Raw genomic sequence first — 13,856 nt, forward strand, 5'->3', positions numbered from 1 at the left:
CCAGATGTTCTCCAGATCTTTTGCTGGGCTATGATGCCCATCAGCCATAGCCATAGCACGGCCAGCGGCTAGAGCACTATGGGAGAGCTGGAGTCCCAACAACAATTGGAAGGGTACCAGGTTGGGGGCAGGGGGAGCTGGAGCAGCCTGCCTCATTGTTTGACAACATCCTTCTAGGATCCAGAGTAGAGGCACTCTGGCCTTGGGCAAAGGCCATTTCCCCAAAAAAGTTTTAATTTTACTTTTTCTGCTTTCCAGAAGATACCGTCCTCAAGGAAGAAGCAAGCCAGGGAGAAGCTTCAACAAGCCCATCCCTCGTGCCAGAGAAGCCCATTTGCCCTAGCAAGCAAAGCGCAAAAGGCTCAAAGAAAGCACAGCAGGTCCCCACCAGGACCTCCTCCCAGACAGAAGAAAAACGTCACAGCAAAGGCAGCAAAGTGAAGCTCTCCTCCAAGGTGCCCGGCCCGGCCCAGCCCGCCTTCCAGCCCCCGGCGTTCAGCAACACCCGGGGGGACGAGTCCTATGCCGAGATCCCAGGCGTCCTTGGAGCCTTCAGCTCTTCGGACACCTCCTCTGGCAAAGCCCGGTCCAAGAAGGAGAAATCTGCAGAGGAGTCGCCAGAGTTTGGTTCGGCAGCCAAAGCCCAGAGGAAGATCCCCGACAGCGATATCCTCATCAAGCTGGACCACGAAGGAGTGATGTCTCCCAAAACCAAGAAGACGAAGGAGGCCATGCGGATGCTGGGCAGCTCCAGCCTGGCCGGCAGGAGGGATACCAGAAGCATCCTGGGGCTGAGCTACACCCCCGTGGCCGACGCCAAGCGGCAAAAAGCGTCCAGGGCCAAGAGGGCTGGCGGCGAATCTCCGGCCCCGAACTTTGGGGGGAAGTTTGGTGGCTCCGGAGAGAACTCTGCGAAGCAACAAGAGGACAAGGCGCAGGCCGGGCCGGCAGGAGACGAGTCGGAAAGCAACAGCAGCGGCAGCAGCTCCGATTCGGAAGGGGAGGAGGAGGCGGAGAAGAACGGAGGGGGAGCCCCCGACAGCAGCTCGGCCAGCTCGCGGGCCTCCACGCCTGTCTCCTCCTCCAACTCCTCGTCCTCCTCTTCTTCCAGCAGCTCCAGCTCTTCCTCTTCCTCGTCCTCGTCCTCCACTTCTTCCTCCTCGTCCTCCAGCTCCAGCTCTTCCTCCTCTTCGTCGTCGTCTTCCTCCGCCACGGACGAAGACTCCTCCTGCAGCTCGGACGACGAGGCGGCTGACTCCCAGGCGGGGGCCTCGTCCGCCCAGCAGACCCTCCCCGCCAAGGTGGCCAAGCAAGCAGGGAAGTCTCGATCAGCCGCAAACCCCCAAAGCCCCAAGCAGGAGCAGCAAGCGGTGCAGAAACAGCAGCAGCAACAGCAGCAGGCGGGGGGCAAGACCCGCCCCAAGAAGCGCGAGGGGATCCACCTGCCCACCACCAAGGAGTTGGCCAAGCGGCAGAGGCTGCCCTCCGTGGAGAACCGGCCCAAGATTGCGGCCTTCCTGCCTGCGAGGCAGCTCTGGAAGTGGTTTGGGAAGCCCACCCAGGTCAGCTCCTTTTCCTGCCAGGGGGTCTTTCCTTTGCTTTCTGCGTCTTCGGCTGGGACCTTTTGCCCCCCCCCCCCCCACTTTCTCAGGGGTGTTATCTTAGCACGCATTGCAAAGGTTGCATGACACAGGATGTGATTGAATGTAAATACAGCCTTGGCGAATGACAACAACAACAATATATTTATATCCTGCCCATCTGGCTGGGTTTCCCCAGCCACTCTGGGCGACTCCCAACAGAGTATTAAAAACAGAATAAAACATAAAACTTTAAAAACTTCCCTTCAGGTGTCTTCTAAAAGTCAGATAGTTGTTTATTTCCTTGACATCTGATGGGAGGGCGTTCCACAGGGCGGGCGCCACCACCAAGAAGGCCCTCTGCCTGGTTCCCTGTAACCTCGCTTCTTGCAGGGAGGGAACTGCCAGAAGGCCCTTGGAGCTGGACCTCAGTGTAAATAAGTTATGATGGATGTAATAATGGAATACTGAATGGTATAGTTTCTGTAAAATATGCAGGAATTTATGATATGCAAAATGAACCATGGAAGGAGAAGAACGGAAGTCGTTGATATCTTAAGGATGTAAAAATGAGTACAGTCATACTTCAGGTTGCGTTTTTTCAGGTTATGGACGCACCGAAACCCGGAAGTACTGGAACGAGTTACTTCTGGGTTTCGGCGGTTGCGCATGCACACAAGCGCTAAATCGCACTTTGCACATGCACAGAAGTGCCGAATCGCAACCTGCACGTGTTCAGACGCGGTGCTGCGGGTTGTGAACGCTGTGGGTTGTGAACGTGCCTCCCGCATGGATCACGTTCGCAACCCGAGCTTCTACTGTACTTTAAATTGTAAAAAAGAAAATTTATATATATTAAATTTTCTATTTTACAATTTGAAGTACTCGTTTTTACATCCTGAAGATCTCAATGAACCTGAACACAAACACTAAAAAAAAATGTGTAGAGACTCTGAGCTCACGCCACTCTGCTCTTTCTCGATTCCACAGAGGCGTGGGATGAAGGGGAAAGCCCGGAAGCTCTTCTACAAAGCCATTGTCCGCGGAAAGGAGATCATCCGCATTGGAGACTGCGCTGTCTTCCTGTCGGCGGGCCGCCCTAACCTGCCCTACATCGGCCGCATCCAGAGCATGTGGGAATCCTGGGGGAACAACATGGTTGTCCGAGTGAAATGGTTTTACCACCCGGAAGAAACCAACCCTGGCAAGAAGCTCAACGAAGGCAAGGTAGGAGACCCAGGCGTGACCTCGCAGCACCATCAACCAAGGATTCATTGAGAAACGAGCCAAGAATCGCTGGGGGGTTTGCTCGATGGGTGGAAGTCTCTATATATTAGCTCAGAGCGAAACTTAGTGGAAGAATAAGAAATCAAGATAACAGACTTTTTATAAACGAATGGTTTATTGCATATTCACACCTCAATTGCAAACAGATAAAAACATTGGCAGGATTATTGTAATAACCTGCAGTTTTGTAAGAATATATATTTAAAGTAGATAAATGAACAAGAAAATTAAATGGATTTGGATATGCAAAAGATATTTAAAAATAACTTTTAGGGAACCGCAGAAAGAGGGGGAGGGAAGTCAAGTTTTGAAATGTTAAAATGATTTGAACAGTTCTGGGCTTCGCCTCCTAATCTCGCTTTCCCTTTCTTGTTCCTCTCCTCTCCTCGCCAACCCCAACCGCCCCATCACTCTGCTTGTTGCCAGCGCTGGGATCAGAAATCCAGCAGGAGCCTTTCGACCGCTCTCCAGGCCTCCAGCCAGAGGAAGGACTTCATGGAGGTGTGTAATAATAATAATGATGACGATGAAGAATTTATACCCTGCCCATCTGGCTGTAAGAGAAGGCAGCTGGCGTGGGTGGTTGAAACTGGTCTTTGGGACGTGTTCCAGGATCTCTCGACTCCTCGCAGAGCTGTGCTCCTTCCTGAAGATTGCAAGGGGGGGGGGGGCGTCCTCTGGGGCGGCACTTCATTTGCAGAATGCTCTCCCTGGGGAGGCTCATCTGGTGCCTTCATTACATTACCCAACTGATGCAGGCTAGAGTTTCAAACTGCATTACCGCCCAAATGAAAAGCGCGTCTTGCTCTGTGAAACGCCCTGAGACCTCCAGGTATAGGGCAGTATATAATAATAATAATAATGATGATGATGATGATGATGATAATAATATATTATTTCTACCCCACCGATCTGGCTAGGTTTCCCCAGCCATTCTGGGCGACTCCCAACAAACTATTCAAACATGATAAAACATCAAACATTAAGAACTTCTCCAAACAGGGCTGCCTTCAGATGTCTTCTAAAAGTCAGATAGTTGTTTCTTGACATCTGATGGGAGGGCGTTCCACAGGGCGGGCCCCACTACCGAGAAGGCCCTCTGCCTGGTTCCCTGTAACCTTGCTTCTTGCAGGGAGGGAACCGCCAGAAGGACCTCAGTGTCTGGGCTGAACGATGGAGGTGGAGACATTCCTTCAATACAACAACAACAACATCTTTAGGCACTAGACAAAAACTGTTAAACTATCTATGGCCACTGTGAAGAAGGGCCTTCTCCTGCCCACCATTTCTCTTAGCGAGGCTGTCTGGCGTCTCCTGCCAGTCCTATGCAGGATAGGTACTTAAGAGGCCTAAGGGACCAAAAAAAGCCAAGATTCCCTGCCACCACCAAGAGGGGAGTGAGCCTCCCTCTGCCTGAGGCCATTGGCTCATTTTGTCCAATAGGTGGACCGGTTCTGATATTTTTTTCCCTTCCTCCCGCTTTGGCTTTGGGAACCCACAGCCCAGAGGTGTGTTCCAAACTGCCTGCTAACTCTCTCCTCTCTCTTCTCTCTCTCTCTCTCCCTTTTCCATTCCTCCCCCAGCGAGCGCTGTACCAGTCCTCGCACGTGGACGAGAACGACGTCCAGACCATCTCGCACAAGTGTCTGGTGGTCGACCTGGAGGAGTACGAGCAGATGTTGAAGACCAAGAAGTACCAGGACAGTGAGGACCTCTACTACCTAGCGGGGACGTACGAGCCCACCACGGGCATGATCTTCAGCACGGACGGGGTGCCGGTCATCTGCTAACCGCTTCTGGGAAAGGGAATTCCGGGAGGCACCCCGACACTCCCAAAGCATTTGGATCAATACAGCCCACCCACCCCTGTCCGAGGGGGGAGGGAGGGAGCAGAGCGGGGCAGAAGAGAAGTTAATGTGCCTGTTTCCGACGACAGCATGATTGTTTAAGTGCCCAGCCGCATTGCGACAAGACAGGTTCCGGAATACGAAAGAGGTTCGCCTTGCCCAAAGGGATTTCCCGAAATCAGCTGAGATCCAACAGCTTGCCTTTCCTGCAGAAGAAGGGAACAGATTTGCAGGAAAAGAAACGGCAGATCAGATTCTGCCCCTCGGCTTTGTGGCCACAACCCCTGAACTTTTCCCTCGGGTTCAGACTTCCGTAGGATATTTCAGGACACTGGTCATGTTTTTCTCTGGACTTTCCGATTCCAAGGTGACCCGTCCCACCTTCCCTCGCCAGCCAACTTTTGCCAGGGCAGGGAGGGGGCAAACCGTGCGTTGACTGCCAGTTAAGGAACACTTTGTTGTTGACTCTCTCGCCTCAAAGGACCTCTTCTCCGCTCTCTAGCAGGGAACTGATACAGGGGAGCATCCCCGAAATCTCCGGTCGCAAGAGGGGCAGGGGGTCGCTTGGGCGCAAAGAACTGTGGGCCGACATCCCTCTTAGGTTACGAGGAGCCGAGCAGACGGGCGAGGAGATAAGGTGCTGAACCATTTTCACAGCACGGGGCTGGGGGACCCCTCTATTTTTGGGCCAGCCCCACTTCTCCAACCATTGGGGGGTTGTTTCCCAAACAACAGCATTTCCCTTCCTCGTGTAAGTTGAATGTAAGTCGCCCAGTCCTTCTTGGAAACATCAGATATTCTATAAATAATATTACACAGTTTGGGAGGAGAAGAATCGTGTTTTGCTGCTGGTCAATTTGCTGCTGCCTCTTCAGGAACCCAGAAAAACACTTTTTCCTCCTCCTATTTTTCTTTTCTTTTTTACGTCTTCTGGACCCAGCGAGCTGCCTTCTGAAGATGTCCACGCAGAACGAGATGCCTCAACTCGCTTCCCACCCCACTTCTCCGTGCCTCCCCCCCCCCTTGGCACTACTTACGAAGGGCAAGGAGGAGACTGGCACTTGCAGAAACCTCACGTTTCCTCCCTCCCGCCCCCCGCAGGATGGCGGGATTCTGCGCTGAGCTAAGTGTGGACCCAGCACATGCCGAATCAGATTGTTTTCCTCCCCCAAAGTTTGTGAGTGTCCATTAATTCGCCCCTGGATCTCTGCCGTTTTCCACCTCCCTTTCTGGGTCCACAGCTCTGGACTTTGCAGGGTACGAAGCCCACTTGAAGTAGGGACGACCAGAGAGTAGGTTGGTTTTGAGGGACGGAGGCAGAGGACTCGAATGACGACACAGTGTTTTTGCACTTAAGAAACCTCACACACTACAAGCCCAAGACGCCACGATTGTTTCTGCCCTGAACAGAGTGTACAATTCAAACACTACAGAGGGGAGTTACTTCACTTAACTCGGACAGGTGTATTTTTTTTAAAACTACCTGGTACAAAGAGAAATACCACAGACCTGTAGCCGCGGAGAGAGGCGCCATCCCATCTCCCCAAATTTTGCAATCCCCTCCTTTTAAAGAACCACAGTGGTGCTGTACTGCCTGCCTTCTCCCGGCTTTCCGAAGACTTTGGTGGATAATATTTCTAAAAGCAACATCAGTCACTCTGTACAGTTTTAACGTACCAAAAGACTCGTAATGTGCCCCTTTCACACACACACACACACACACACACACACACACACACACCCCATCCCTGTATTATAAGCTCTTTAAAGGAAAAAAAACAAAAATTTAAAAACAGAGAAAGGAAAGGAGAGGGGGGAAAAGAGAAGAAGCAAAAATGGATTCAACTTTTTAATTATAAATATAAAGTATAAATATATAAATATATATAAATATATAAACTTTTTTTAAAAAAAACTGTGAAAAAAAATTATGAAATTATAAAAGCAAAACACAGTCTGACATTTAGAGTCTTATTTTTTATTTCCCGTTGGATTGTGACTGTAAAAAGAGAGAGAGAAGAGAACACAGGGGAAACAGGAGATCCAAAACGTTGCTTCCACACGAACTGCGTACTGTATCTGTGGAAGCAAACCTTGCGCGAGCAGATGTTTGAAGAGAGATGCACAGAGAGAGAGAGAGAGAGAGAGAGAGAGAGAGAAAGAAAGAGAGAGAAAAAAAGAGAGAATTTATGTGAATGTTAAATAGAAAGCACTTAACTGCCCATTGCCTTCTATGGAACACAAGGATATTTTGCAGACAATCGAGAGGAAAGGAGCCAGGTTTTTTGTCCCTTTCTCCCCCCCTGTTGTTTTATGTTTTCGATTCGCACCCCCCCTTTTTGCATTCTGTTTGTTGCCGAATTATGTGCGATCCTTTTTCATAAAAAAAGCAATTGAAAAACAAAACAAAAAAACAACCCGAGCTCTGCCTTTCTTTTGTCGTCTTGGTTTCCCCCCTCCCTTTAAAAAAAATAAATGATGAGGGTGCGATCCTGTATTTGCTGAAGCCGAAGGAGCTGTTAAGATGGGGCAGAAGGCTCGTGGAGGTGGCTGCCCCACGCTGAGAAAGAGGTCTGTTAAAAACCCCTGCGGAGAGGGTGGAAGGAGTTGGGTTTGGAGCAGGGGGGAACAGGATCCCAAACACCCACACAGTCCCAAGGACACGACAGAAATCCACACCCGGACAGGCTCTGGTTAAGGAATTCCTTTGGCTCCAACGGGAGCCAGGGAAAGGCTCTCAGTGGCAGCCACGATAGCAATGCTCTCCCTTTATAGCTCACAGCAGTAAACTCTTCTGAAGACCAGCTCCTGGAAACTGCAGGAGGGGAGAAGGCTCCTATGCCAGGATCCTGCCTGTGGGCATCCCTTTGGGGCAACCGGTTGACCCCTGTGAGAACAGGATGCTGGGGAGTGGCTGGATCCACCAGGGCTGTTACGTTCTTATTGTGGGAACATTCAGGGTGGCAGAAGAGGATATATTGTTTATTAATATCCTTGCTAACTTGTGCTAGCAAGTTCCTTTAAGTAGCGGAGTTTACATTCCCCTTTTTACATCCACAGCCGATAGCTGGTTGCAGGCTCGTGTGAGCCTCTCACTATTCTACAATTCAGTCTGTCTCAGAATTTACGTTCCTGGTAAGTTCCCTCGAATCCCTCTTAAAAGAAAAAAGATGTGGCAATCTTATTCAAAGTCAATAAAAGAAGTTTACTCACATCAGTTCACAGTTGGGATTCCGGAAGGCAGACTTAGTTACAAAGATGTACATGCGGGTCTAACCCATATGGGGGAATAATCCCAGTGCTTCTGCTAGCTGAGAGCTGGCAGAGCAGCCCTAGCTAAAAGCTGGTCAAATGAAGAAGGAAGTCAAAAAGAGAGAGAGGGAGGTTGCTGTGTAACTCGTCCTTTTGTTATGTTCTGTTGAGCGTCCAGAACTTGGGCGACTTGGGCCCCCATAACCTGTTCCGTTCAGCGTCCATCTCGGCTGCGAGCAGCGGGACTCTTGTGGCGTCCAGTCCGCTTCCACTGTGCCAATCTGCTTCTCCCGGCTACAGCAGAGTATCTTGTGCAGCGGTGCCTGTGTGGAAGGAATCTCAGCCATGCAGTAAAACTCTCGTACAACAGCTGCTTCTATTCTATGAAACTTTATTGTACAGCAGCAAAACAACAACAAAGGCATGATGCTTCTCCTGTCGCAGCCAAAACAGAAAGTAAAACTTTTCACATAACAAAGTACAACACCCGTATGTGAACACATCCCACTGACAGGACGTTATTTCCCTTGAGCTGTTAACCCTGTAAGCTCTGGGTATCCTCACATGTTACCTGGACAGGTTAGGTCACGCCCACCTATCACATGCAAGAGGAAGGATGTTCCAGTCAGGAGGAACAGGAAGTTTTGACTGGCTGGACCAAACGTTCCCTCGCATGTCTTCTCTAGCATTACAAGGAATGTTGTACTTGACTGCCTTGGATCACATCCCACACTTACAAAGGGTGGTATCTCTCCTCTCCCACTTTTCCTGCCTCCTTCCGTTCTGAGCTGGTGATGGCTTGGCTGCTGCAGAGCTAACAGCATCCTGTTCTCTCAGTGCCTGTGGGATCTGAGTGCAAGAGCCCTCTGCCCTCTTGTGGGATTCAGAAGCATGTCTTGCTCTGGAGCCCTCGTGGCTAGTAGCCGTTCAGAGTCCTCCACGCCCAGCCCTCTCTTAAAGCCATCCAGGTTGGTGATCACCACTGCCTCCTGTGGCAAGGAGTTCCAGGGGTTGTGTGCTGCCGCCACCATCAGTCTCATAAAGTTGAACGAAAAAAGCAGAAGACCCAGTGAATCAGTTCATGCATAAGGTCCGTACATGTATAAGTGTCTATTACACCTGCCTGTTCATAGAGTCCAATAATCCACATGAAGAGTTGTTACAGTTCCACAGAATGCTTTCACAAAGTCTAAGACAAGGATTTCCAAAATATTAGCCTTGTTTCACCGTCCTAGGCTTCATCAATAGTACAGGCTCATATGTAATGTTACACTGCAACCCCACAGTCATACCTCATGTTCCGTTTGCTTCAGGTTGTGCGTTTTCAGGTTGCGTCCTGCTGTGACCCGGAAGTACCGGAAAGGGTTACTTCCAGGTTTCACCGCTCACACATGTGCAGATGCACAAAAATGACGTCATGCATGCGCAGAAGCGGCAAATCACCCGTGCAGGCGCAGATGTGGGTTGCATTCTGCTCATGTTGCGAACGGGCCTCCGGAACGGATCCCGTTTGCAACCAGAGGTACCACTGTACCATGCTATAAGATCCACTATCCTGTAACATTACATATGAGCCTGTACTACTGATGAAGCCTAGTATGGCGAAACAAGGCTAATATTTTAGACTCTCTGAAAGGATTCTGTGGAAATGTAACAACCCTTCATGTGGATTATTGGGCTCTATGAACAGACAGGTGGGATAGACACTTATACATGTATGGACCTTATGCATGAACTGAACCACTGGCTCTTCTGCTTTTTTCGTTGGACTTTATGAGACTTCCGTTGAAATCTACGATTTGATACAATGAATTGTATACCTTATTTATTCAAAAGTACATCCGCTTACGCCTTGTGAGTTTATTGACTGTGCTTCACGTAACCAGAGGTTTGTTGTTGTTTTGCTGCTGCCACCATCAGCAGAGCTTTGGGCCAAAGGAGCCATGAATTCCTAGCCGTACGATGGCCCTGCGTGTGTGCCCTCCTGCCTCACAGCCCTGTTTGCCCTGAGAGTGGCCAAGTAGAGAATCCAGAGTTTCTAGACATGAAACGAGTCCTGTCCCTTTTTCATCCTGGCTGGGGCTGTTGTGTTCAGAGGCCTGGCTGGCCCTCAGCCTGCTTCCCCCCATACCTCCCCCCACCACGCTAAGGGTTACGGCGCAAATGAGCCAAGCAGCCTGGAAGCAAGGAATAAAAGGCCACCTCTCCACAGTGGGGGTGTGTGTGTGTGGAGAAACCCCACAGTTCACCCTGGCGGTTCCCGCAAAATGTGCTCCCAGCATGAGCATTTGAGCCACACCATGTCTGCTGCAAGCTGCCTGCTGCATCTGTTCACAATCCAGCCCACTGGGGCAACCCCACCTTGTTTTCTGCAGCGACCCCCTTTTTCCAAGTGGGGAGGCCAGACTGGGAGTGGGGGTAATGTTGGCTATTTGGAGGGGCGAAAGCAAATTTCAAGGAGAGACGCAAAAGGCAATGTGATGGCCTGGGACTCGGAGCCAGACGAGTCTCAGTCTGCACCGGATCCTTTGCCTCAGGCATCATCTGAACCAAGTCTGGGGCCTGATTCTGAAGAGTCCCAGTCTGCACAGGTTCCCCTGCAACAAACACCAGCTGGGCCGAGTCAGCAGCCTGAGCCTGCCCTGGCTCCAGATGTGGGGGTGACCTCGTTGCCTTCAGCTGGCCATCGCTTACAGCTGCTCCACTACCAGTTGGGTCAGGGGAGGCTGAGGCAGCCCCTGGGTCTAGTAACCCACCGATGTCTCCCGAGCTGCAGAGACTGAGGTCTGAGAGAAGGAGAGACCTGAGTTCTCGCAGGAGGAGTGCTCGCCTTCGGGCGAGACAGGGAGGTGAGTCACTGGGGGATCAGGACTGGCCATTACCCCGACAAAGATAAAAGGCTGCTGGACCCTGCCCCAGGTTGCGGGAGCAATGTTGCTGTTTGCCAGAATCTGCCTGTGATCCTGTGCCTGACCTTGCCTGGTTTCCTGCCTCGTGTCCTGCCTGGGCCCTGTTGGACTGACTCCTCACGGAACCCTTGGATTCGGGACCGGACCTGGACCGCGTTACTCGGGTTACCCCCGGGCCTAGCACAGGCAAGGGCACTTTCCTACCTCCTTCCCACTGTCTTTAGTTGGCCAAAATATGCCCCAACTCTCAAAAGGCTGTATCATCCTCCTCCTCCTCATCATCCTGGGGAATAAAAGGTGTTTGGAGGAAGGAGCTGGCAGGGGGCAGCGAATACCCCCCCCCCTGAAATTCACCCTATCCTGAAATTACTCCAATAACCTTTCAGATTACAATAATCCAACAAGCTCAACGTGGGGCTGCCCTGGAGGACAACATGGAAGCTTTGACTGGTCCCATAAATCTGTCTGGGCTTCCCTTTACAGTTCATATATCCCCTGTTTTCAAATACCTTTCCTGGTTGCCAGTTTGTTTCTGGGCCAATACAAGGTGCTGATGTCAGAAGCCCTGAAGGACTCGGACCCCAAAGACCTGCAAGGTTGCCTGCTTTCCTACAGACCTTCTGTGGGGTGCTGAGATTGACAGAGGGGGCCCTCTTGGTTGTTCCTCCATCCTCAAAGGCTTTGGGGGGGGCAAGGGGAGAAGGCCTTCTCTGTGGTGGCCCCTGAGTTGTGGGACTGCCTTCTCATAGAGGAGCGCCTGGTGCCTTTATTGCACAGTCTCTTTTTAGGACATACCTTATTGGGGGGGAGATTCCAGTTTGCTTTAAATGTTTACATATATGCCCCAGGAGCTTAGGGTTTGTAAATAATTACTCTCTTTTATGACAGAGGTGATTTAATTTTGCCCTGCCTTAGATTACCAAAGACTTTTTTTTTAACTGGCTCAAACGTTAAATTTGCTAGATCTATGGAGAGTAAGACAGCTGTTTGATAAATAGTTCACTTACTATTCTCATGTTTATTATAGCAGTTCAAGAATAGACACTCTATGGCTGTCTGCAAATTGAGGCAGAACTTTTTTGTCCTGTTGAAAAGCACGCCCCAAACTTTGGTCTTCCTTTGGTGTGTGTCCTTCCCCCCAGCAAAAAACAACCATCCTGTTTGTCAGTCTTTTGGAAACATCACAAGTTTGGGTTTGGAGTTAGGTGCGAAGGGTATCTTATACCATTGCCTGGTCTTTAAAGGGACAGCCATAAGCTCTGCCACTTTGGCAAGAAACATCACAGTACTGAAACAGGAAGAGTGTACCAGAATAATCAGTGAGTACATTATGCCAAGGTGTGTCTTCCAGCTGCAGCGCCCACTGGCGCAGCTGTGTGGTGAAGGCCCAGCCCTGCTAGGCAGGTGGGCAGCTGCTTCTGAGTCCACACACCTGTATGAAGTCCTTTGCCCCACATCCACAGCAGACTTTTCTCCACTGCCGGCTGAGCAAGCTTCGAGTGGTGGCGGCTAATTTCCCAGTTCCCGACACCTCCTTCCCAAGCAGCACCCACTAGGAGACACTAGGCTATGGGTGCCTTCAACGTCGCCATCTGGTGGTTAAAGGGCTACAGCCTCCCTTCTTCCTTGCAGGCCAGTCTGGTGTGTAATTTGCACAACTTTTGCCTTGCCTTGCCTGCTCCTTTCCAAGGCACTTGCAGATAAAATGCACATATACTTTTTTGTTTCTCTGCACTGCATCCACCTGCATGCATACTTGGGGCTGCATATTCAGAGACAAGCCGAGTGGTTCATCGGAACATAGAAAGCTTTATACAGACCCACCTGGTCCATTGAGCTCAGCATTGCCTGCACGGACCGGCAGAATTTCAGGTATGTCTCTCCCAACCCTACCTGCGACCTGCTTGCAAGGAAGACACTCTGCCGCTGAGCTGCAGTCCTTCCTTGTTTGATCCCAAACTGCCGTCTCACACAGGGACAGGGAACCTGCGGACGTCCCAGTGTTGTGGGAGTCCCACCAGGCCCCTTCAGCATGGCTGGCTGGATCTGTAAGGACACAAGGTTCCTGCCCCCCAGCCCCTTGGCATCAACATGGCCTGTCCAACATCCAGCCAAGCCTCCTGTGGTTAACTTACAAAATACACTTTAGGGGCTGAGTCAGGCTACTGCCCCATGGTGCTCAAAATCGCTTTTCTGTTGACGGTTGTCCCAGTGGCATAGCGTGGGGGGTGCAGGGGGGGCCGGCCGCACTGGGCGCAACATCTGGGGGTTAGGGTTAGGGGGCGCAAATCCACGGGTTAGGGGGCGCAAATTACTTGCCTTGCCCCGGGTGCTGACAACCCACGCTACGCCACTGGGTTGTCCGATTATCCTGCCTTGCTCCCTGCAAGACCCAACGCCTGTGCTGGCAAGGGGCAGCCGTGGGCCCTTTGCTGCGCCCAGAGCAGGTGTCTTGCCCCTTGACCCTCGCCAGAATCCTAAAAGGAGCAACCGGGACGCTTCTTTCTGGCAGAGGTCTTTGCCAGTCCTGTCTGCTCTACCACTTTGTGATGACCTTTCACCACGAAAACGAAAGCGCCCGGATCAGACCAGCAGTTCTGCAAGCAATGCCTGGTCCCTCCTCCTTTTCGTTTATTTGTTTCAAGTGCTGCAATCAGTGGGGCTGGTTGGGGGAATCGACAAAACGTACAGGTTTCTGGTTGCAGAAAAGAAACATGGCTGGAGATTAATCTTCGCTGGTGGGGAAAATCAACAGAAGCCTTTGAAATGCACAGGGATTGTTGGTCCAGATGGTCAGGATATAAATAATAAAATTGTTGTTGTTGTTTGCACAGAGAGGGGTAGTGCTTAGAGTGTCAGATGTGGGCGACACCAGGGTTCAAATCCCTACTTCCCACGTGTTGAGGGCGCCTCTGCAGGCAGAACGAAGTCTGCGCACCCGCAGTTTTATGCTCCACCAACCCTCCTTGAGACAGAAAAAC

At 51.0% G+C, this 13,856-nt stretch overlaps 1 protein-coding gene across 3 annotated transcripts in view; it reads left to right on the forward strand.

Annotated features, from left to right (window-relative positions):
* Positions 1-7,131, forward strand: part of LOC308462909 (trinucleotide repeat-containing gene 18 protein-like) — a 60,840-nt gene extending 53,709 nt beyond the window's left edge. For 2 of the 3 annotated variants that reach the window (XM_080980911.1, XM_080980913.1), the window contains 4 exons: positions 259-1,562; positions 2,571-2,807; positions 3,294-3,368; positions 4,451-7,131. In XM_080980911.1, the coding sequence (XP_080837037.1) occupies positions 259-1,562; positions 2,571-2,807; positions 3,294-3,368; positions 4,451-4,657 (1,823 nt within the window). In that variant the 3' untranslated portion in view covers positions 4,658-7,131. The remainder of the gene's footprint in view (positions 1-258; positions 1,563-2,570; positions 2,808-3,293; positions 3,369-4,450) is intronic. The other variant, XM_080980912.1, reaches the window with a different exon arrangement.
* The last annotated feature ends 6,725 nt before the right edge of the window (positions 7,132-13,856 follow it).

The sequence above is a fragment of the Podarcis pityusensis genome (genome assembly GCF_964106645.2).
Source record: "Podarcis pityusensis genome assembly, chromosome: 14".
Lineage (NCBI taxonomy): Eukaryota > Metazoa > Chordata > Lepidosauria > Squamata > Lacertidae > Podarcis > Podarcis pityusensis.